This window comes from Telmatherina bonti (assembly GCF_933228915.1).
Source record: "Telmatherina bonti genome assembly, chromosome: 16".
In the NCBI taxonomy this organism is placed as follows: domain Eukaryota; kingdom Metazoa; phylum Chordata; class Actinopteri; order Atheriniformes; family Telmatherinidae; genus Telmatherina; species Telmatherina bonti.
Genome location: NC_136614.1, coordinates 27,924,575 through 27,946,198, shown reverse-complemented (window position 1 = coordinate 27,946,198; position 21,624 = coordinate 27,924,575). Strand labels below are relative to the sequence as shown.

Below are 21,624 nucleotides of genomic sequence, written 5' to 3'. Positions count from 1 at the left end.
GTCCACCAACGAGTCCTGGGATTACCGCCACGACAGGCACCAACGACCTTGCAGCCACAGCTCCGGCTGGCCGCCTCAGCAATAGAGGCACGGAACACAGCCCATTCGGACTCAATGTCCCCCGCCTCACCCGGGACATGTTCGAAGCTCTGCTGAAGGTGGGAGTTGAAGCTCGCTCTGACAGGGGACTCAGCCAGACGTTCCCAGCAGACCCTCACAACACGTTTGGGCCTGCCAGCTCTGACCGGCTTCCTCCCCCACCATCTGAGTCAACTCACCACCAGGTGGTGATCAGTTGACAGCTCTGCCCCCCTCTTCACCCGAGTGTCCAAGGCATGTGGCCGCAGGTCCGACGATACGACTACAAAGTCGATCATTGAACTGCGGCCCAGGTATTCCTGATGCCAGGTGTACATATGGACACTGGAACATGGTGTTCGTTATAGACAATCCATGACGAGCACAGAAGTCCAATAACAAAACACCATTTGGGTTCAGAGGGGGGGGGACCATGCCTCCCAATCACTCCCCTCCAGGTCTCACTGTCATTGCCCACGTGAGCATTGAAGTCCCCCAGCAGAACAATGGAGTCCCCAGAAATTGCCCATAAATTCAATATGAATCTGTGCTAAAACTGTAGAGGGAACTGTAGTCCTATCCAGCCCTAACTCAACTGCAAACTCTTTTTCCTTTTTTTAGCAAACCATCTATATTTCATTGGACCTGCAACAGTTTTGGTGTCTAATCAAACATGCTTTTTTTTAAATAATGTCTGTAAAATTTTTAAATGTAAATCCAATTTCCTTCAATATCTTTGCATGGTCACACATTTTTATTCCTGTTTCTGCCCATTTGATTCATGTCTGTTTCAAGCATGTCCTGGTTTTTAGTTATATTCAGCTCTCTGTCTTGATGGTTTGACATCTTGTTTTTGTCAACCCTCTCTACAAGGCTTCATTTTGTTTGTACCTGCTTCAGCTGTTTACCACATCAGCCATGGTGTAAGAGCTCCATTGGGTCTTCAAGCATTCTCGTTTCACAGCGTACCAATTTGTGTATTCAGATATGTGCAGGTATTTGTTTTGAAAATGCAAACTTGGTGGTGAATAAGTTGGATAAATCTCCTAGATCCAAAATAACTGAAACATTTATTCATTTGGTATGTTTTATGAAGGCATAGTGTCAGCTGTTAAATTAGACTGTTTTGTCTTATCTGTGAATAAACAGCTGAACAAACATGCCTTTACAGGTGATTTAAATAGTTTTTGCCTAAGGTTGTATACAATTTAAAGTCCCAAGTGCTGCTAAATAGCTGCCAAGTTAACAAACACCCTATTACAAGCTGTGTTAGTCTTTCAGCTATTTTAATTAGGGTGTTTCTAAATTATATTAAATGGTTTGTATTTTTTTGTAGTATATTGTTTGTTTTCTGAATGGGAGGAAAGGACAAGAACTATTTCAAGCATAAGAAAGATGCAGAGATGATTTTTTTCCTTTTCCATTAAATTTGTAAAATATGTGTTTCTATTTCATAATTTCACACAGTTTAACCTTGATAAAAACCTATCTAAACTTTTATCTCTACGATAACACCCAAACAAACAAGTACCACTCTGTGGTGGTAATGTGATGTCAGCAGGTGTGGTCAGCGCCGTCCAGCTGCATCCTACTCAGTGGGGTGTGAGCAACATCCTCACCGCCTCGCTGGCCAGTCATAAAATCCACACGTGGATGTGTGTTGTGTTGCTTTTTGTGTTAGTTGTGCGTGGCAGCGTGAGACCAGGCTCAGATGTTCAGTTTATGTGAGAGATGAAAGGCTGAAGGAGTTGGCCAGCTGATGGCATGTGCAACTGGGAGCATGCAAATCACACCAAAAGCTCAGTCAAGTCCAAACTTAATTAGAAGACTTCAGTGTGAGACTGCCAGGGACTCGATGTGCCGTGAAAAGAATGAAATCCGCATCTCTCAGTTTTTATTATCAAATACATGATGGATTAATCATAGATGTAAAAATGGGTTGCTATAGCCAGATTTTAATCATAATAGAATATAATAGAATAAGGATGTAATAGCAATATTGCACCCTATAAACTTAAGTCCAGACCATATTTCCTGTAAACCTCTCAGCTTTGGTATAATTTTTCTGTCAGTATATGTGAACCCCTTATTTGCAGCCTCCATCATCCACAATCTGCCTATTTGGAGCCACAATGACAACTGGTATTTTTGCAAGGATGAAAAATGTCCCACAGTTATTAATATATAGTGAAACCCCTCAGTTGTGAATCCAGACACCTATATACAGTCTCATTTCAGTGTGTGTGTGTGTGTGTGTGTGTGTGTGGGACTAGCTTGTAATGTGTTTGGACTGAGCAGGGTGCCAGGCAGTGCCCGTTAAAGGTTCTAATGTGGCAGTGGTTTCATGGTGGTTGGCACAGATCAGCAGGAAGAGGGCAAAGACAGGGATATTTAAAAAGAAGAAAGAGGGAGAGAAAGAGGGTTGTGGGAGCAGGAGCTAGCTAAAGAAAGAGGGCTCCAGTAACACAGGCGCACCACAGGCATCACACTGTGGCGAATATGTACGTTCAGGCTTTTTCTGCATCCACGTTTTACTCTTTTTCTCTTCCCCCACACCATCCTTCCCTCCAGTCAGGGTCAACAACCCATTCACAGTGTGGTCCCGAGGTGATCAGAGTGGACCCTGCCCTCTCTCACTCTGCTTTCATTCTCTCTCTCTGTCTTTCATCCTGTCTTTTTCTTCACTGTTTCTCCGTCGAGAGAGGGGGGTAATCCAAACAGTCATACTTCCCCTAAACTCATCTTTTATTAATCAGACCTCAGCAGTGTGTCAGGAGGAACGGTGACGCACACGGGCGTCATGTGAACACGCACATGCATGAAAACACGTACACACACACACACACACACACACACACACACACGAGTAAGAAAGTTCAAGAACATGCAACTTACCACTGACAAATGCCTAAGGGTGTTTCATATTTCCTCTGCTGCAAAGCAGACCATCACATAAAAACACGCTAGAGCTCAGCTTGTGTCTGAGTATGTGTCAAAGAAAGAGACGAAGAAAGAGAAAAAAAGAAATTAGTAAGACGGATGACTTGAAAGCACCACACGACCCCCTCCTCCTTGTCATTCATAAAGCCTCCCTTGCTCTCCACTTTTTTTCCTATCTCTTTTACTCACACACACACACACACACACGCATACACATTTATATACACACACACAAAAGCTCACAGACGGAGCAGAGCGGATATTCTGGGTGGTGTTATTCCAGGTGTGGAGTCGTTGAGGTCTCCATGCTGCGACCCTGTTATCCTGGGAAGAGGGAGAGTATTAGATGCATGCAGGGAGAGGAAGAGACGCTATATCAAAAACACATTTCTCCCCGAGGCTGTATCACTGCAGTTACATGGCTGCACAGAGATGTGCACACGTGTACACGCTTGCATCAAAATTCACACACAAGATGAAAGCATTTATGTGTGTTTAGACCAACTAATAGACCGCATCACAAAAAAAAAAAAAATGTTCATTGGAAGTAGATGTGCTGCAAACTTCCAATACATTTACAACCGGACAAACCTGTTTCCACGACCAAACAGCAGGGATGTTTGCAGAGATGCAACATGGGAGCCACAACAAAAACAACACGCTGTAAAAATGCTGTTGCTGATGTATAAAAATGAAAAACACAATATGAGAGCAGGAGAACATTCAGCGCAAATGCATATCGGTTCAGTTCTATCAACGCCAATCAAACTGTGAAAATGAATGTATTTTTACTCTAAACTTTCTTTTTATTCTTCTCTTGTCATAAACTTTATTCTTTATTTTTCTTGTTGGTGTTTTTTTTATTACTCTGTATAACAAGCTTAGTTTAAATTTATGTGGAAATATCCTGCAAAGGTTTTTTTCTCCAGATTATGTCTATCTGTCGCTTTGTGTTAGCTCTATGATGGGATGGTGTTCCCACCATACAAAGTGTAAGATAGCAAAGACTGCACTCTTAATGAAACGATATAGTAGGTATAGAGTAATAGCTAGGTGGACAATATTGGTATTATTAAGAGTAAACACAATATAGTAGCATACAATAGTACTATTTAATAGTAATTACACACTTGTACTGTAGATTTCAACACTGTTCAGAGTCAAGTTCTGTTCAAGAGTAAGAAAAAGACAATACTGTTGATTTCTGACTTTTACTTGAACATAACATAATCTCAAAAGCTGCACATTAGGATGTGCTTTTGGTTTTGGCTCAGACTGATATTGTTTGAAGTTCTCTGGATTTAGTGTGATGTCTGAAGTGCTACACACACCTTTTAATCAAACCAAATTTACAATGAAATGTTTAATACTGTACCTATACTGGTAATAAGTCACTATAATAAGACTTTTTTTATCACCTCACCATCATTCCAGATTCGATATCCATCTTGAAAGCAACAAACTGTAGTTTTTTTCATACTGTGGTTGTGTCATACTGGCCCATTAAAAGACCTTGAAATTTGTTGGTTTCCCCTTTTGTTCATTTATAGAGACCAAATAGTGTGGGCTTAGCATTGTATTAGCATACGGTTACAAACAGAAAGCTGGCCCATGCATCTGAAGAGAAACCACATTTTTGGTAAAACCCCACACTACCCATCTTCTTCACAGTTATGCAGCTTTATGTCTGTTGCTCACAGTTGCTCCCGATGATGTGCAACAAATCTCATGGGTCCCCTTCCTAAACAGGCCGTGTAAAGAGAGCTTGTGTTTTCATTTCGAGGAGACATTTTTAGTATTTTCCACTCTGTGCTGCAAAACTTCACCAGTTACAGTTGTCAGCCATGTGTTGTCATGAATTGGAAGTCGCTCTCTACTGATGTGCCGCTGGACATTTTGGGGATGGACACAGAAGGCCTAAAGTTCCCCATGCAGGAAGCTTTCACAAGATAGAAAGTTCTCCATTCATCTGAAAGTTTATCTTGCAAATCCTCTTGAATCTCATAACATTTACAAGATTAGGAGAGATTTAACCTTCAAAATATTCACCCAAAACATACATGTTTGGACAAGTCAATGTACTATATGCTAATGACAACTAAAGCATGATTGAAAGCAACTTCTATTAATCAAGTGGCTTCACACCATGTTTACAAGAATAAAAATTAATTTCATGTCATTGTTTGAAGTTGACTCAAATTTTTAATATGCTAGATCAATAAACTTTAAGTAAAAGTTGTAAAATCCTCGCTTGTCCAAAGCAGTTTCTGTGGAGGACACAGTAAAACAAGCCATGTTGCATGTCAGGTTCATGTGCAAGTGAACATAAATGCTTCAGGGCATATTCATGCTGATGATAGCTTTTGCATTTAAAACTATTTAAGTTTTTCTGTTTTTTGTTAATGATTTAGTTTTCCATTCTCATTCAAAGGCTTTGTTTCATATTTTGTTTAAACTGTTGTTTTGCCAGATGCATGAATCTGAACTGTACAAATCTTCAGCGACTTCAGTTTTTAAGTTTTTTGTGTGTGCAACCAGAAGTTAAGAAGTAGGGACCAGAACTTGCAATTTTAATAGTACATTCACTTCTATGAAAATTGCATCGTTAGGAGCATTTGCATGCATGCAAATGTACATATGGCCATTAAAAACCAAACATATAACTCATACAAACAACAAACTGATGTTAATCTAACACTAACCATTGATGAACGGCGTGTGGTCCTTCATGTGAAGCATAAATAGTTGTAGGAGAATGTTTTTTGCTGTTGTGAATTAATGTGAATTATATGAGCTTTGGATTACATGCAGAATTTGGTCTTTTTGCCACAGTTCAAACTGTGTCATTACCTCTAACTAGATCCTCAGGGTGGTTTTTTTAAGTATTAAAATACAAAAAAGAAAAAAAAAAAAAAAAGCTTTTTTTTTTTTTTTTTAAGAGTAATAAAATTTGGTATATAAATATATCTGTTTTGCACACACTTCAACACAGGCATTCCTTAAATACAGTAATAAAACAGCATTCCTTACATTTGTGCTAAATGCTAGTTAGTGCTGGCCTGGACGCTGAATGCAAGCTGGGAGGAGAAGCAGGCTTACCGGACGCCTTCGCCGCCAATTCTAAATTTTAATGACTTCACTCTTTGATTAAAAAAACGACTAAATGGTTCCAGTTGAGCCAGAGAAAGAGAAAAGAAATAAAACCTGAACATCTAAGAGATGAAAATAGCCATTTTCTCCAGTTTAAGAGGCAAGTGTGCCTGGGTTGGCCTGAGACGTCAGTTACGAGCTGCAGATGTTTGTACGTCTTTTTTATGATTGTTATTTTCAAATTGTGGTGTTGCTGCGATGAGCTTTGCACTCTTTAGGGAGTGTGTGCCCTGTTTGTGTATTTGTGTGCATGTGCAAACATAGTTTAAAAAAGTATCTTCAAATCTGGAGCACTTTGAGCTTAATTAACCATATTCTAATATGTGTGCCTTTTAGCAGCTCATTATACTGCCTGATCACAGGAAATTACAAAGGTGATAACACAAAATGATAGACTACACACACAAAGATACACACTCAAACACAAACAGTTGTCTATGTATCCTAAAGTGAACAGAAGAGGGGCAATCAAAACCTCTGCATACACAATCCTTCCTGCTAATGATCTCATGCACACAAGCAAATAAACACACACACACAACATGCACACCAAGTACTCACGTGGTTTTGTGGGTTATGAGAGGATAAAATGGTCTCACCTCTCCTTTGCTGGATGAAAAAAGACACATAAAAACAGCACCTGCTTGCTTGTTCTCCCACCATTCTTACTTCCCCTCCCCTCAGTCTGTATTTGAAAGGGTTGAAAAAGGAGACCATGAGGTAATTAGATGAGTTGCTTCCCTGCTGAGTTGCAGCACAATAAAAAAAAAAAACTAAAAACAAAAACAAAAAAACCCCCAGAGAATTTGTGTTTTATCTCGTTTGTATCTCATGCATCTTAAAACAAAGGCTCAAAGCTTCATGCTGGAGTCAAAAATGTGCATAGCTCACCCATCAATCGCTACATGTGTAAATCATCCAGGTGAGGCTAGGAAGTGATGAAATAAGGTGGTTACCTTCAGGAAATAGTTTATGTTGCAGATTTTAGCTTCAGAAAAGACAGCACTGGTTCGTAAACCATCATGCAGACAAATAAGGATTTGTTGCATAACTTCACTCATATTTAGGCTGTACAACCCAAATCTACACCCACAGCTCTCGGATTTTTCATTCAAATACCAACCAAATCACCCAGTGGAGAATTTTCATTGAGATACTATTATGATTACCAGGCGTGACCCAGAAAGGATTATTTGTGCTCTGGTTTCAACATTAACTACAGTTTGATTCATGAGCATCAATTTGCGTGCAGATAAGGAAGCTTAACATGGACAGCATGATAGTGGAAGAGGTTCTGTTACACCTCAGTAGAGAAATTGATTCATAGACCAAAATATTTTCATTGTAAAACTATGTGTAGTCCATCGCTGATTATTTACATTAAATCAATGACAAGTCACACATTTTGAATGAAAAAACTTCTATTCGCAAATTAAATGTGGTCTACAATTAGACGGCAGAGAAAATAAAGATTTACACTAAAATATATCTGCATTTAAAATCATTTAATTTCTACATTTAAACATTATTAATGCATAAAGTAGAAAAGTCAAAGTTTATTTTAATTTGTTGACAGAATCTATTATAAGCACACATATACAGTTGTAACAGTCAGCAGAGGTATTGTAATAAAAAGGAAACAATCAACTACAACCCGAACTTTAGTGCAAAATTACTGTTTTAAAAATAAAAGAAATAAAAGAAACAGTAAAAAAAACCAAAACTTTTTTTTCTTTAACTGCCCTGCTCCACTTCTTTTGAGAAGCACTCAAATACCACAATAACACACATCAGTAAAGCACCAGACTTTTATAATGTCCTTTTTTATTTTATTTTATTGTTTTTTTGTTTTTTTTTACAAAAATGCTGTATGAAAAGTGGAATCCTATCCCATTTGTTTATACCTGTATCATGAAGAATAATATTTAATGGTATTTCATATTTAAAGGAATGTACAATTTACACTCCTACACTGTAGAATTTTATTTATTTTTTGTTATTATTATTATTTTATTGGGTTCTGTTATGTTTGATAACTAAAGTCACTATAATTCAGAAAAATATATGTATAGATAATATGACAGTCCTAATTTTATGTATTTAGTTGTGATGTGGAACCAAGATAGAAAACCAGATAAACTACTGAAGATATTTACTAAATGTAAAAAAAACTAAAGAAAACATTTGGTCTCTCAGTTGTTCATACAACATCTCAGTGTTGCTTTTGCAAACAGATCAGATCAAATCTGTGTTGCTTTTCAATGTCTTACTTCCAGCTTGCTGTGTGCAGGCTTAGTACATGTTACGCCTGTGTTATTGAGAGGCTATTTTGTCATTCATCACAATTTATTATTCTCAAGTCCAGCCACAGTGAAATTTTGTCCCGTCTCCTTGCCTTTCTTCTTTTTGTTGCTCCAGTGATAACCGTTTCCTCAAAAACTTTCATTTTTGGTTGATGATTCAAAGACTTTTCATCACCTCATTCAATTGGCTTTATTTGTGGACAATGAGTGAATGACACAAAATTCATTTTAGCAAGATACTGGGAAAAATATTGCTGCAATAGCAACTTGGCTCAGCGATGCATTTTACATCTGTAAATAAAGGAGTGAATCTCACAGCGCTCCAGCAGTTTCATCCTTGAACTCAGAGGTGTGCAAAGCTTGAGCAATCTGACCTTATATTTCTGTCTAGCTGTGTGTCTTTGAGCCAGAGCAGAAGTTCAACTTGAATAACATCCGAGGCCTGAATAAACGGCGTCGAGAGCAGAACCAGCTCATAAAAATTTTCAATAAATGTCATAGATCCATCCATTTCTATCAAGCATGTCAGTAAATACCACGTTTTCAATGGAAGGTTAACTTTATGAAAGAGAGCGTGGGTCACCTCACTCGGATGAAGAGTGACTCTGGGCCAGCACAAGCAGGATATACTCACAGGGGCCCTGATCTTGTCTTTGCCACAACTGCAGATATATGCAAGGAAGCCAAACCCAAAGGATCCTGTAGTTTTCTACAGGGCCCACAACTCCCAGTAACATGCCATTTGCCAAGTTACCCTTGAATGTGAAAGGGTGGGGGCCAGACAACTGGAGCTCAACAGCTTATCAGTGTTTAACTGCTTCCTTTCTTCCCTGAAGTCAGCTGCAGCACTAAACAACCCCTCGTCCTATATGGAAAGATCAGTGTCACATTACAAAACTGTGGCGAGGTATCACTCCCGAAACCTATAAAAACCCCCACTGTATTACTGCACCCTCTGTGCTTCTCCTTCCCTCGCACACATGCGCGCAGACACACACCTTCCTTGCTTCTAATGCCACTTCCGCCATAAAAAAAAAAAAAAACTCCTGGCAATGCTCCACGTGCCCATTAGCACGCGCTAAATAACTGTTAACAATGTATTACCCAGACTCCCCTGCGCAAGCACTTGTAGCCTTCCCCTAACGTCCCTTCAAAGCTCACAGGTAATTATGTCAAAGGTTTTTAATAAACAGTCTATTCACTGCGCTGTGGGTTACACCTTCCTCTAGGATGGACTTCCTTTTTTTTTTTTTTTTTTTTTTTACAAAACACGTAGACCTACTAATGTGCTGCGCTGTGAGTGGTCGAACACCTTCCCACAGCCGTTAAAAGTCACGAGGTCAGCGCGCACCTGCACGGGACAGTGTGTAATTAAAGCTAATCATCAAAGAAATGTGCCGCTCTAAGAGCCACACATTTGAACAGGCCGACCAGTCTGTCACATTGTAATATAAAGCAAAATTAATTGACTGTGGTTGTTTTGAATAAATTGAATTAAATTTGTAAAAGTTCAAAGTGCCAAAGCAGTGAATAACTATCAGAAGGCAATCTTACTTTACACCTGCGTAAGAAAAATAGTCATATGTAAATAATAATGATACTGTAAAACCAGTTGCTTATGTCTTACAGCACTTACAGGCTCTCTTTGCTAGACAACGACAAGTAAAGTAACAAAGTCATGTTGCTGTTGGTGGATTTTCAGCTTATACAGCTGCCATTCAAAGCCGAAGTTTGGCTGACAGAGCTGGAAGCTAATGGAGCTAAATTATGAGATGAAAATAATCTTGATAGGCCTGAAGTTTACAATGATAAAACCGTACTGTTAGAATAAGTCTTTACGTCTCTATATTTTAAAGAATATACAAGTGAGCTGATACCGTCGCCCCAGTTCTCTTGAAGGTAGCGTCATAAACAAATAAGGATAGTTTATTTTTCTTGTTGAGCTGAAGTACGAGGCCTAGCCTACATCCATGACCTATTTCCAAATCACGATGAACTATATGGTGATTTAACTAAATTTCCCTGGGCTGTTATGATGGGAAACAAGAAAAACATCAATTGGTCTGCTAACGATAAATTATTTCGAAATTTTTTTGTTACATTTTTTTTTTTTTAACATGCACGACCAACACCTCTCTCTCTCTCTCTCTCTCTCTCTCTCTCTCTCTCTCTCTATATATATATATATATATGTGTGTATATGAGTGTGGATTCATAATAGCTACAGTATAGGCCTAAACCAAACATATGAGTCGTGTTTTAAGGATTAATGATTTCAAAAACCTTTTTTTGTTCATCATATGTCTAATAGCTTTTTTATACAGAAAATAGTTTATTATTATTATTATTATTATTATTATTATTCATGTAATAATAATAATCATCATCATTATCGTCGTAATAATAACAAGTAATAAACCTCACACTACTAAAAACCAGCGGAAGAAAGGCGACACTTCGAGCTATTTTATAAACATGAAATTACCCCTGCGCTAAATAACCTACATGAGAAAAAAAGGTGTAGGCGAAACATATATAAAATCTGGTTATGCACAAGTTTTTATGAAGTCGATAGTGTAGAATAAACATAAAAAAATACATTATATAATTGAAATTATTAGGTTTGTAACATGAATAAAAACATTTCGTTGATATGCAATTAGAACAAATTGACAGCCGTTTTAGTGGCCTATTTTTTTTTTCCACTGACTAAAACTATGCAAAATGAATAAGCAGCAAGACTAGGTGGAAATATTCAATCTGAAAAGGATTTATGAGGCGATTAAATTATTTCCCAACAATTCTTGACCCATTAAATTCTCACAAATTTACAAAGTCATGCGACATTTTCCAAATTCCCACAGGGCTCATGGGGAAGGCGGCCATCTGATAACCCACGCGGATTGGGAGACGGAGCTTCCCCCTTCACGTTCAGTCATTTATTTTACATTTATGCCAATAAACGACGACGACAGTGCTGTTTATTTTACCAACGAGTCAGCAGAGGCCTGGAGCTCCGGAGGAAATGTCGTTGAGTCCATCAGGAAAATAACTCAAACCTGGTGTGTCTAATGGTTTTTTTTATACTGGTCCACCAACATCATAATGAGAAACGCATTAACGGGTTCGTCAGGCCTCGGATGTCATCATATGAGGAGTGCGGTTTGGTTGCGAGTTCACTGGAATCTGTTCTCATCAAGGAATCCGCAAATAGGCGACACACACAAACACACACACACAAACACACACACACACACACACGCACGTGGCGTCTGTCTGGTTCACTCCACATCTTTAGAGCATGCACGTGCACCCGTACCGAACAAGACAAATTTGTGCCGCCTTTACAAGTGTTGAGGGCTGTTTTTGTAAACGTGCATGCAGAAAGAATCCATTTAATATGGTCTCACTTCAGTAAAATCACGTCTAGAATCCTGTAATTTTTTTATTTTTTTATTTTTTTACAAAGACTGAGTTTTATTTATTGTTTGACTCAAGTCAGAATTGGACTGGTTTGAGTGGTTTATTTTTGTTGTCACTCCACAACGGAGCTGCATATGAAAGTTTAAAAGAATTAAAAACGACGTCTTTAAAGATAAATGTGTGATCTCATTTACACTTAATAGAGCTTATAGGTCGGGAACATTGATTAAAACCTAACTATAGACTTGCCTACTAATGTTTAACACTGAATTAAACATTGATAGAAATTTGTTAAAACTTAAACAGCATCGTATTTTTAGACCTTCATCGTTATGATGCAAAACATATTTTTGTTGCAGGGAGTAAAACATTAAGCAGAGTAGCTGATGACATATCTAATAAATTTAAATGATTTTAAAAGGTTAGCCCAATAAACAAATATGTGCAAATAATTCATTTGTATCAGGAAATTGCAAGTTTATTTAGCTATGCTGTAATGCACAGTAATGCATCATTAATCTTCACATATAATCTATAGGTTGCTTATTTCTAAGGTGGTGACCACCGTGCTTGAGGTACTAATAGCCAGATATGCAAAGCATGTCGGGCTGGAGTGTGAAAATGCACGCCATGCCCCACAGGGACGCTCCTCGCGCTCTTTCGCCTTTAGACATGATTCATTCACCGGCTCTGCTTTTACCACATAAGGCGGCACGAGCGGCCCCCACAGCAGGCGGGACATGAAAAAAAGTTCCGAGGGGCTGTGATTAATCGTGATTGGTCGCTCTGCACTATGATTGACAGCTCCCTCTCTCCGGCTCTCCTCTAAGCTGCTTGTTGACACTCTCCAAAAGTCCGCACGGCAACTACAGATAACGGAGTCACAGTCCTGGCTCCTCCAAGCTCCATCTGTTTGTCGGTTCAAGGAAAGTCCTCAAGACAGCACGGGACTGCGATTGTGGATGACTTTGGCGGGGAGGGGGGGTTGAACTTTTCTTCCTCCCTTAAAACTCGCGACGCCGAGATTTTCTTGCTCTTGCAACGCTGTTTTGAGACTTGCGAGAAATGGCAGAGAAGCGTCGGTCCCCATGCGCACTGAGCGTCAAGGCGCACGCATTCTCAGTGGAAGCGTTAATAGGGGCTGAAAAACGGCGCAGGACGACCGGAGAAGATGCTGGATCTCCCGGCTATGAGGATGGAAATGACGTGTCTGATTTAACCGGGAGCCCGGGACTCCGAACCGGCAGAGCGTGCGCCAACGACCGGAGCAGTGAGGCCGAATGTGCAAGTGATGGATCCCGTAAGTAAATAATAATAATAATAATAATAATAATAATAATAATGATAATAACAGTAGTTTATTATTTATTCTTGGTCATAACGTTGCTCCTAGCTCAAAGGTCATGGTCGATTTTACAGAAACAAAAAGGCTAAATCTTTTTAATCTCCAAAACTTTTCAATTAATTTTAATGCATCAAGCTACTGTAGAGAAATTCTTAGAACTTTTATTTAATAATAGGCCATAACAAAAATACAGGTTATGAAGAAACAACAAAGGGTGGCTTTTGTCAGTCGGGCAGTGAGAATCTGATATCACATTACTGCCCTGGTCTAGTAAATATGAGCGCTGTTAAGTGTGACTAATGTGAGCGGGTTTATGAGTTGTGTTGCAATCATAAACACGCCAGTTAGTTGCGTATAAAGGCAGGGAAAGATCCACTGATAGGAAACTAGGAGGTTTGCAGAAAACAAACAAACAAAAGACTATTCCCTCGCACAACTTTGAAATTGCAGCAAAAATATAAACAATTTTGGCTGATGAGTTATTTTTGCAGGATGGGGCCTCGTCTCCATAAATTCTGCCTGCTTAGGGAGGCCTATGTTGAGTGGCGGAAATAACAACAGCGACGAAACACATAAACACATGTAATGTGATGTCCTTAAAACATGTCGAGAGGTTTCAAATAAAAGGAAAAAAAACGTAAATATATATAGATTACTTAATTTATGGGGTATTTTTTCCTTTGTGTCACAAAATGATGGGGTTTTTTTTTTAATCCAATTTTAGTGATCACTGTCGTAAGTTTAAATTTTTTGTCACACAAATAAAATATTCAGAGCCATGTCAATAAAAGAAGAACACGACAATTTTATTAATTTTTTTATTCGCTATAGATAATAAACTATTATTTTTTAAAATAACTATAATGTTCAAAGTTTGCAGTCAAATTAATAAAAATATAGTTTTTATTAACACGTAATGTGTTTTATTTTCAAACGTCACTATTGCAGCCATTAAATAATCCTTCTATGATGTTTATGTGCTTGTGTTATTTCCAGATTTTATTCTTTTGCTGGGGACAAAGTTGTAAAGAGAATAATGTTTGCTTTGGATGCGTGTGCTAACCCATCTCTGGTGTAAAATCTCGCCTCGTTCCGGTGCAGCAGAGAGCGGCGAGGACGCGCTCCTGGAAAGCCCGCAGCCCGCAGCGCTGTGCGTGGCGCCCGCAGCCGGGACCGCAGAGGAGACCCGCGTGGACCTGCAGGGATCAGACCTGTGGAAACGCTTCCACGAGATTGGCACGGAGATGATTATCACCAAGGCTGGACGGTAGGACAAAGAAATCATAGATTAGATGTCAACTAATGTCCGGTGGAAACGAGGTCATCACTCCGACGTAAACGTCAATAAGACATTTAAAAGGAAGTAGCAAATAAGATTTAAAAAAAGAAATTGTTTTAATTTATTTATAATAGATAGAGCCATATAATAATTTTCAATTAAGATGCAAATATTTATATATATATATATATATATATATATATATATATATATATATATATATATATATATATATATATAACCTAATTCAGAAATATGATCATGACTGGTGTATTTTCTTTGTTTTCTTCTTGTTCTTTTTTCTGTTCTTATTATTCCCATTGCTGATGATTTATTTGCTTTTCCTTTCAGGCGGATGTTCCCCGCTATGCGTGTTAAGATTACGGGTTTGGACCCCCATCAGCAGTACTATATTGCTATGGATATAATCCCCGTGGACAACAAGCGATACCGGTAAGACGCAGAAGCAATAAAACCTGTGTAATCCTCTCACGAATTTAAAACTATTTTGCCACAATAAGCAAGTCAATAAAAAAGTTATATAAATATCAAAGTGAGTTGTACATGTAGGCTGTAGCCTCAAACATTGTCCTTCTGTATTGAAGTCCCGTATAGTTGTGTTCGTTTGCAAGTATGTCTCAATTTAGACTCCATACACTGTTCGTGGGACAGCCCGAGATTTTTCAGCCCCACTTCTTTCCACAAATGGCGCTTGGCACCGGTGTTTTGTCACGGCGGTTTTGCCGTCCCGTTTGGAAAGGGCCTTTTGGATTGCCTGTAACCCCTCTAACCCGGAGGGTCAAACCAACAAAAGTTGTTATAAAAGAGAAGAAAACACTGTGCTGAAACACACAAGACAATGCAGCCAAGTCTTTGCATGTTACATACTCCATCATTTCCAACTTTCTGAACTAGTTTATGTGTGATATACTTTTAGCGGTGCGGTAGAATGATGAGAGACATCCAAAGATGTTGCAGCGCATTTCGGCTGCAGGATGCAGAGTGCAGGTTTTAATCCCAACCAAACGTTAACAGCAGGTTCACTGCATGATGTCTGATAGCGGGTAAAAAATGCCATCACAACATTTTCAGCAGACTTGAAAGCAGTTTCAAAGCTTCTTTATAATAATAATAATAATAATAATAATAATAATAATAATAATAATAATAATTAAAAAAAAAAAAACCTCTCTTTCGGGTGCTTTAATATTTGATCACACTAGTTTTGAATTCTTTTTTTCTGACATATTTCAAATGTGTGTTTTTTTTTTAAATTAAGATCTGCAGTTTGATGAGATTACAGACTTAGAAAAAAAGGCCTCAATTGTCTCTCGTTATTTCTGCTTTCTGTCACAAATTGTGATGAAAACCGCAGTCATTAATTTCTTAATAAAAATGGCTATAAAGGTGTTCAAAAGTGACTTTCCTTTCTCCATTTCTGACATTATTACTGTCATGTGTGATTTCTTCAGGTACGTATATCACAGTTCTAAGTGGATGGTGGCAGGGAACGCAGATTCTCCGGTGCCTCCCAGAGTGTACATCCACCCTGACTCCCCAGCCTCAGGAGAGACGTGGATGCGCCAAGTGGTCAGCTTCGACAAGCTTAAACTGACCAACAACGAGCTTGATGACCAGGGACATGTATGCATCCTAATATTTCCTAATATTCTAATTATTCTTCTTTGTTGTTTTCTTATAGCTTAAAACAACCTTTAGGATTCATTATCAAGTATTATACAATTAACTTGTTATAATTTACATTTTTGGAGAAAAATTCCATATTAACAATTTTATGATTAATGTTCAATACTTAAGAAGTTTTGCTGGTTAATAAGATAAGATAAGATAAGATAAGATAAGATAAGATAAGATAAGACTTTATTTATCTCACACTGGAGAAATTCACTGTTACATGGGCTCTCAGAAACAACAAGGAGGGTGCAAATAGTAATGAAAGGTGCAAACAAAGTAGATACAAGTAAAGTTGTCTGTTTAATCCTTTCCTCAACCGTTTATTCCCCTCTTCCTCTTAGATCATTCTGCACTCCATGCACAAGTACCAACCGCGCGTCCATGTTATTCGAAAGGAGTGCGGAGAGGAGTTGTCTCCAGTAAGAGCTGTTCCTGCTGGGGAGGGCACCCGTACCTTTTCCTTCCCCGAAACCGTGTTCACCACAGTCACAGCGTATCAGAACCAACAGGTAGAACAGCTGAACTCCATTCATTCACATTTCCTTCTTAGAGCGACACAGCTGGATGAGCTCGGCACAATAAAACCCTTTTCCAGTGTGCATTGCATGTTGCGGACAGATGATGATGCTTTGCATTCACTATGGTTACAAAATGGGAAGGTTTTTAAATCTGTTTTTGTACGTTACACGGCAGCTGAATATGAAACAATAATTCATTTTAAAAGAAAGCAAAAATCCTGACATGTTGTTTTAAGTGTCTTATCATTTCTGATTTTTTACTTAGTTTATAGGCTGGTTTCCTACATTGGAGAGAGTTGCTGGGGTTTGTTTTTTTTTTTTCTTTTCTTTATTTAGACCATTCACTGGATGCTTTGAAGCTGGGTATTAACGGAGGTCTGCTGGCCTGCAGTGCATGATGGCTGAAGTCAGAACATGGTGGCGATGGCAATAAAAGTCCCTTTGGACGCGGGTCACATAGAGCTGGGCTTTAAACACCACCCACAGCCTGAGCAACCTCATGGCAGCCCCACAGGCACAAATGGCCAAATGCAGCACCTCAAATTCTCTTATATCTGCAAGTTAACATGCACACATAGAGAAACAATCCACAGTTAACCATGTGCACAAATGTATTTATTTTTAGAGCTGATTGAAAGATTATAGAGGGGAATTTTTCTGGCCGGGAAAAAAAAAAAACCCTTCCATTACAGTCTATGTTATCGTGGACAGAAATTTTGGGAAATAATTAGAGTGTTATTTTGCTTTTCAGATTACAAGGCTGAAAATTGACAGAAACCCATTTGCGAAAGGCTTCAGAGACTCTGGTAGAAATCGGTGAGTTCATTTTAACCACAGAGATTTTCACATTATCTACTGCATTACGGGATGTATGACTGCATTATACTTTGGCTTGGTTGTGGTTTTTGTCACTGCTATTTTATGGGGAGCGAAGCTCGGTATATATTTATTTATTTGAAATGGAAAACGTGCTCTCATGAAATCTGTCCTAAATGACCACAAAGAAACCAACTAAACTGAAAAGAGGTGGCATGCATCATGAAGGTTAGCTGGCGATACATTTTCATTTAAAAGCGCTAACTTTAAAGGCAAATTAATTCTGACAATTGCGCTGCTGCTCCAGACACATGCTTCGACAGGGAAAATGTAAGTTTGGCTGCAAATCTTAATGGAGCGTCAGATTCCTGCCAACCTCAACATCAACAGCAAAATAATAAAATTGTTAGTGTCCTGAAGAAAAATCTGTATAAACACATTTCTAAACATATATAAACACAGCATTAAAACAACACAGCAGTAAAACTCCAGCAGTCTCCAAACAGCCACTCCCTGGAGGCCTCACAGAAATCATTAGAGAGGAGGGGAGAGAGCAGGAGAGGCAATGTGTGAGACAGAAAATTTGAGAGGGAGGAAGGTAGAGAACGGCAAGCTGGATAACCCAGGAACCTTGACAGCTGACCCTATAAAAGTTGAACTCAGGAAGGCTGGAAAAAAAAACTCCCCTTAAATATTACAGGAAGAGTTAAGCAGTTTGCTAAATAAACTTCTGCTCTGATAGGCTGCTTTGGAGCACACAGAACCGCTCCGGGTAGCTTGTCTAAATTATCACCAAGGCTACAACCCCGTGGGGGGGAGGACTTTTATCCTCACGCTAACGAGCGGTAACAGAGCACTCGCATTACACCACCACAGCAAGCCTCTGCCCCACCTAGAGGAGATGGGAGACTCAAAATGGGATGGGGGAGTTAAAGAGAGAGAGAGAGAGAGAGAGAGGGAACGAGAAAGAAGGAAGGGGAGTCCCACCTCATAAATCGCTGCTGTGGCTTCCTGCTCCTTCGTCCTGATTCGCCCGTAAAAGCCGTGTGAAAGCAATTACCTCCAAGCACCCGACCAGCAGCAGCCAATCGCAATGTGGCGTTTATGCTCCTCATTACCAGCGGTCTCCATGGAGATGGCAAGAAAGGGCCCCACAGACGACTAAGATGGCTGCCAGGTGGTTGGCGCAACATGCAACCCACTGAGAGCTGCTGCATTTATGACTGCAGGAAGTTCAGGATGCAAAAGTTAATTTTGCCAGTAACGACCAATGTTTTTCTGTGTGTTTTACAGGATGGGGTTGGAGGCTTTGGTCGAGTCTTACGCATTCTGGCGTCCATCTTTACGAACACTTACATTTGAGGACATTCCTGGCATTGCCAAGCAAGGTAACATAAATGAGTCGGCGCCTTCTGCATGAGGAGAAGTTGCCCGTAGCTGATGGCGTCTACATCTATGTTCATGTCAAACATCGCCAATGCTGAGTGGTAATTTCACCTTCCTGTAGGAGTCCCAGGAGCTCATGGAGGCGTTGGAACACCATCTCACCTGCTTTCCACATCCCCATGCTCATCACCTTTCCAGGTTTGCCCTCTCAGTCCACCAGACTATGCCTGTAGTCGATCCACGCATCCCCTCCACCGTTACAGCAACCCACCCGAGCCTTTCCCACCCCCAAGAGGTCCTTCCAGTTATGAAGGCGAAGGATTCTGCTCCCTGCCTCTCCCTGCAGCTCAGCTCGGTTATCTCTCCAATCCCGCCTCACAGAGCTACGCAAGTCTTCGCCTCCATACGCCACCCTACAGTCTGTATGGTTACACATTCCCCCCTTCGCCACGCCTCGCAGCCAGCCCCGATAAAATGGCCACCACCGCCACCGCCAGTCATCAGAGTCCCTTCCTTGGCTCGTCTCCTAGTGGGACTTTAACAGACAGTCTCGGTGTGCTCGGTGGAGGACAGCAAGGCTTCTTGTTCGACTCTCGGACTTTAGGAGTGACAAGCAGCCAGTCGGGGGGTGGGTCGTCACAGGTTACCGCCCACATGGGCTGAAATTGACTCTTGCTTACCACGGAAACACAATTCTACAATGGGATGTGCGTAAGTTGCTTTATGGTTACATTCTGCTAATTAATCATCCACATGCTGATGCAGCCAAACTGTGGAGAAACAGAGTGACAGATCAAGCAGTTGCTTCAGTGAACATTTGAGTTTGTCAAAGTTATACCTAAAGGGAATATTTCGTATCTATTGCGCACGGTTTCTATGACATGCAGCTGCAGCGGTCTCTAAAGGAACAAACGTAATGATCGAGGAGTCCAGGAGCCACTGACTCACCTGGAACTGAAGCTGGACTGGGCTCAAACTGGGCACGTCCAGGTAATCAAAGCAAGCACTTCAATGCCTGACAGGAAGTCCTTACACAGCCACAAAGATAATCTCAGCATTTAACGTTGCCTCCATCATCTCGTCTACGGACAGTGGAGCTAAAACTCTACATGCGCTTTCATAGAAGTTCACTTACTAATGTGCACTACAGTCAGAGCCTTTTCATCACCTAGATTAAAGAAAACAACGACCCTTTACTCAACATTTGGGGCCAGACATATTAAGATGATGACATCATGGTAATGAAAGACCACTGGTGAGGTCTCAGTTTTGGACTCTAAAATTGTGGGAGAGTGATACTTGACAAACTGATCTACATATTCTACATCTGGCTTGACAGACATTTGGCTCTGTGGATCTCAGACTGAAGTACAGCAGGCACAGGCGTAAGGTACATCACCCTGTATATATAGCAGGAGGGGGAGGGTGGGCTGGAGGAGTGTTGATAAAGGGTTGTTTGACCCTTCGCACTTAAAAACCCAACGCACCTGCTTCTGTTCTTTAGACTGGATCAGGTGCACAATGGCCAGCCCTAAACTTGACTGAAAACCTTTTCGTTCCAAAGACACTATAACAGCAAGCCCTTTGGCCCAAGGACATTAGCATGTTCTGTGACCCTTTTGAGCCAAATAAAATATATCTATTCATATAACAATGTTTGGGTCCTATCAATATCTTACTAATTTAAGTGATTCAACATGGTTTTGTAATATAATTCTGTGTTTATGTGGATGAGAGCAATCCAAATACATTTCCTTGAGCAGAAAATACATTTATTTATATAGGAAATTACGCATACGTAGCTATTTTATATGAATTTTGTGGAGCTGAATGAAACAAAGGCATGCTCACATGAATACACACAGATGTACGAACACATTCACGGAGTCCATGTTGTGTAATGTTTGTGTAAACTAATACTTTCAACTGTGCAGAAGTGACTATTCGCATGAGAGAGGGTGTGTGTGGTGAATGTTGATGTGGGTGGGAAGGTGTGGATATGAGCGTATTTGTGTGTGTGCAGCAACAGGTGGTTGAGTTGTCAGCGAGTGTGTGACCTAACAGTTTCAAAGTTCATGTGGATCCCTGAGAATTGACACCCCGCCTCCCACAGACGCACACATGCAAGCACACACAAAGTCAAACCTCACTGTTGAAAACGTTAATCAAGATTATTGCATCAACAAAGATCATCCGTTTTAACACCTCAAAAAATTTTAAAAAGAGACAAAATCTCCTTATTATAACTTTGCAGTTGTATGTATTTGTAAATATCACACATGATCATGTGCATGTGAAACATCAGCAGCTGCATAATGAGAAAATCAGTTGGCTAAAGTCTAAAATGCTTGAGGAGCCTGTAGGTTTCCTGAGCTTCCAGAAGATCCACATGTTCAGCCTAACACTTTCTGTTTAAACGCATGCAAACAGTGGCAACCAGTTGGGTTATTCACACATGTGGATCCTGGTTGATTTGAACCAGTTTCTCAGTAATATTAGAAGCGACAGGTACTTTGTTTTCTCAAGAGGGATATCAACAAGAATCCATAAGTGGCTTCGAGGAGGTTTTACTTTCAGTTCTGGACTGGGATTGTGCTGCTTTATGTAAACTATTTTATGGCTTTAAATTGCACATTAAATAGAATTACTTGCTTTTTTTCCCCATGTGTTTGGCATATGTTTATTATGATG

General features: G+C 39.8%; 1 protein-coding gene across 2 annotated transcripts; it reads left to right on the top strand.

Moving 5' to 3' along the window:
• The first annotated feature begins 12,770 nt into the window (after nucleotides 1–12,770).
• tbx18 (T-box transcription factor 18) lies at nucleotides 12,771–20,542 on the top strand. 2 transcript variants are annotated; one of them, XM_079255498.1, is made up of 8 exons: nucleotides 12,771–13,194; nucleotides 14,344–14,506; nucleotides 14,870–14,971; nucleotides 15,991–16,162; nucleotides 16,555–16,722; nucleotides 17,483–17,547; nucleotides 18,841–18,935; nucleotides 19,055–20,542. In XM_079255498.1, the coding sequence occupies exons 1-8, from the start codon at nucleotides 12,960–12,962 to the stop codon at nucleotides 19,594–19,596; spliced, it is 1,542 nt and encodes a 513-aa protein (XP_079111624.1). In that variant the 5' UTR covers nucleotides 12,771–12,959; the 3' UTR covers nucleotides 19,597–20,542. The 2 variants fall into 2 exon arrangements, with proteins under 2 accessions (XP_079111624.1, XP_079111623.1); XM_079255497.1 differs by having other exon boundaries at nucleotides 14,341–14,506.
• The last annotated feature ends 1,082 nt before the right edge of the window (nucleotides 20,543–21,624 follow it).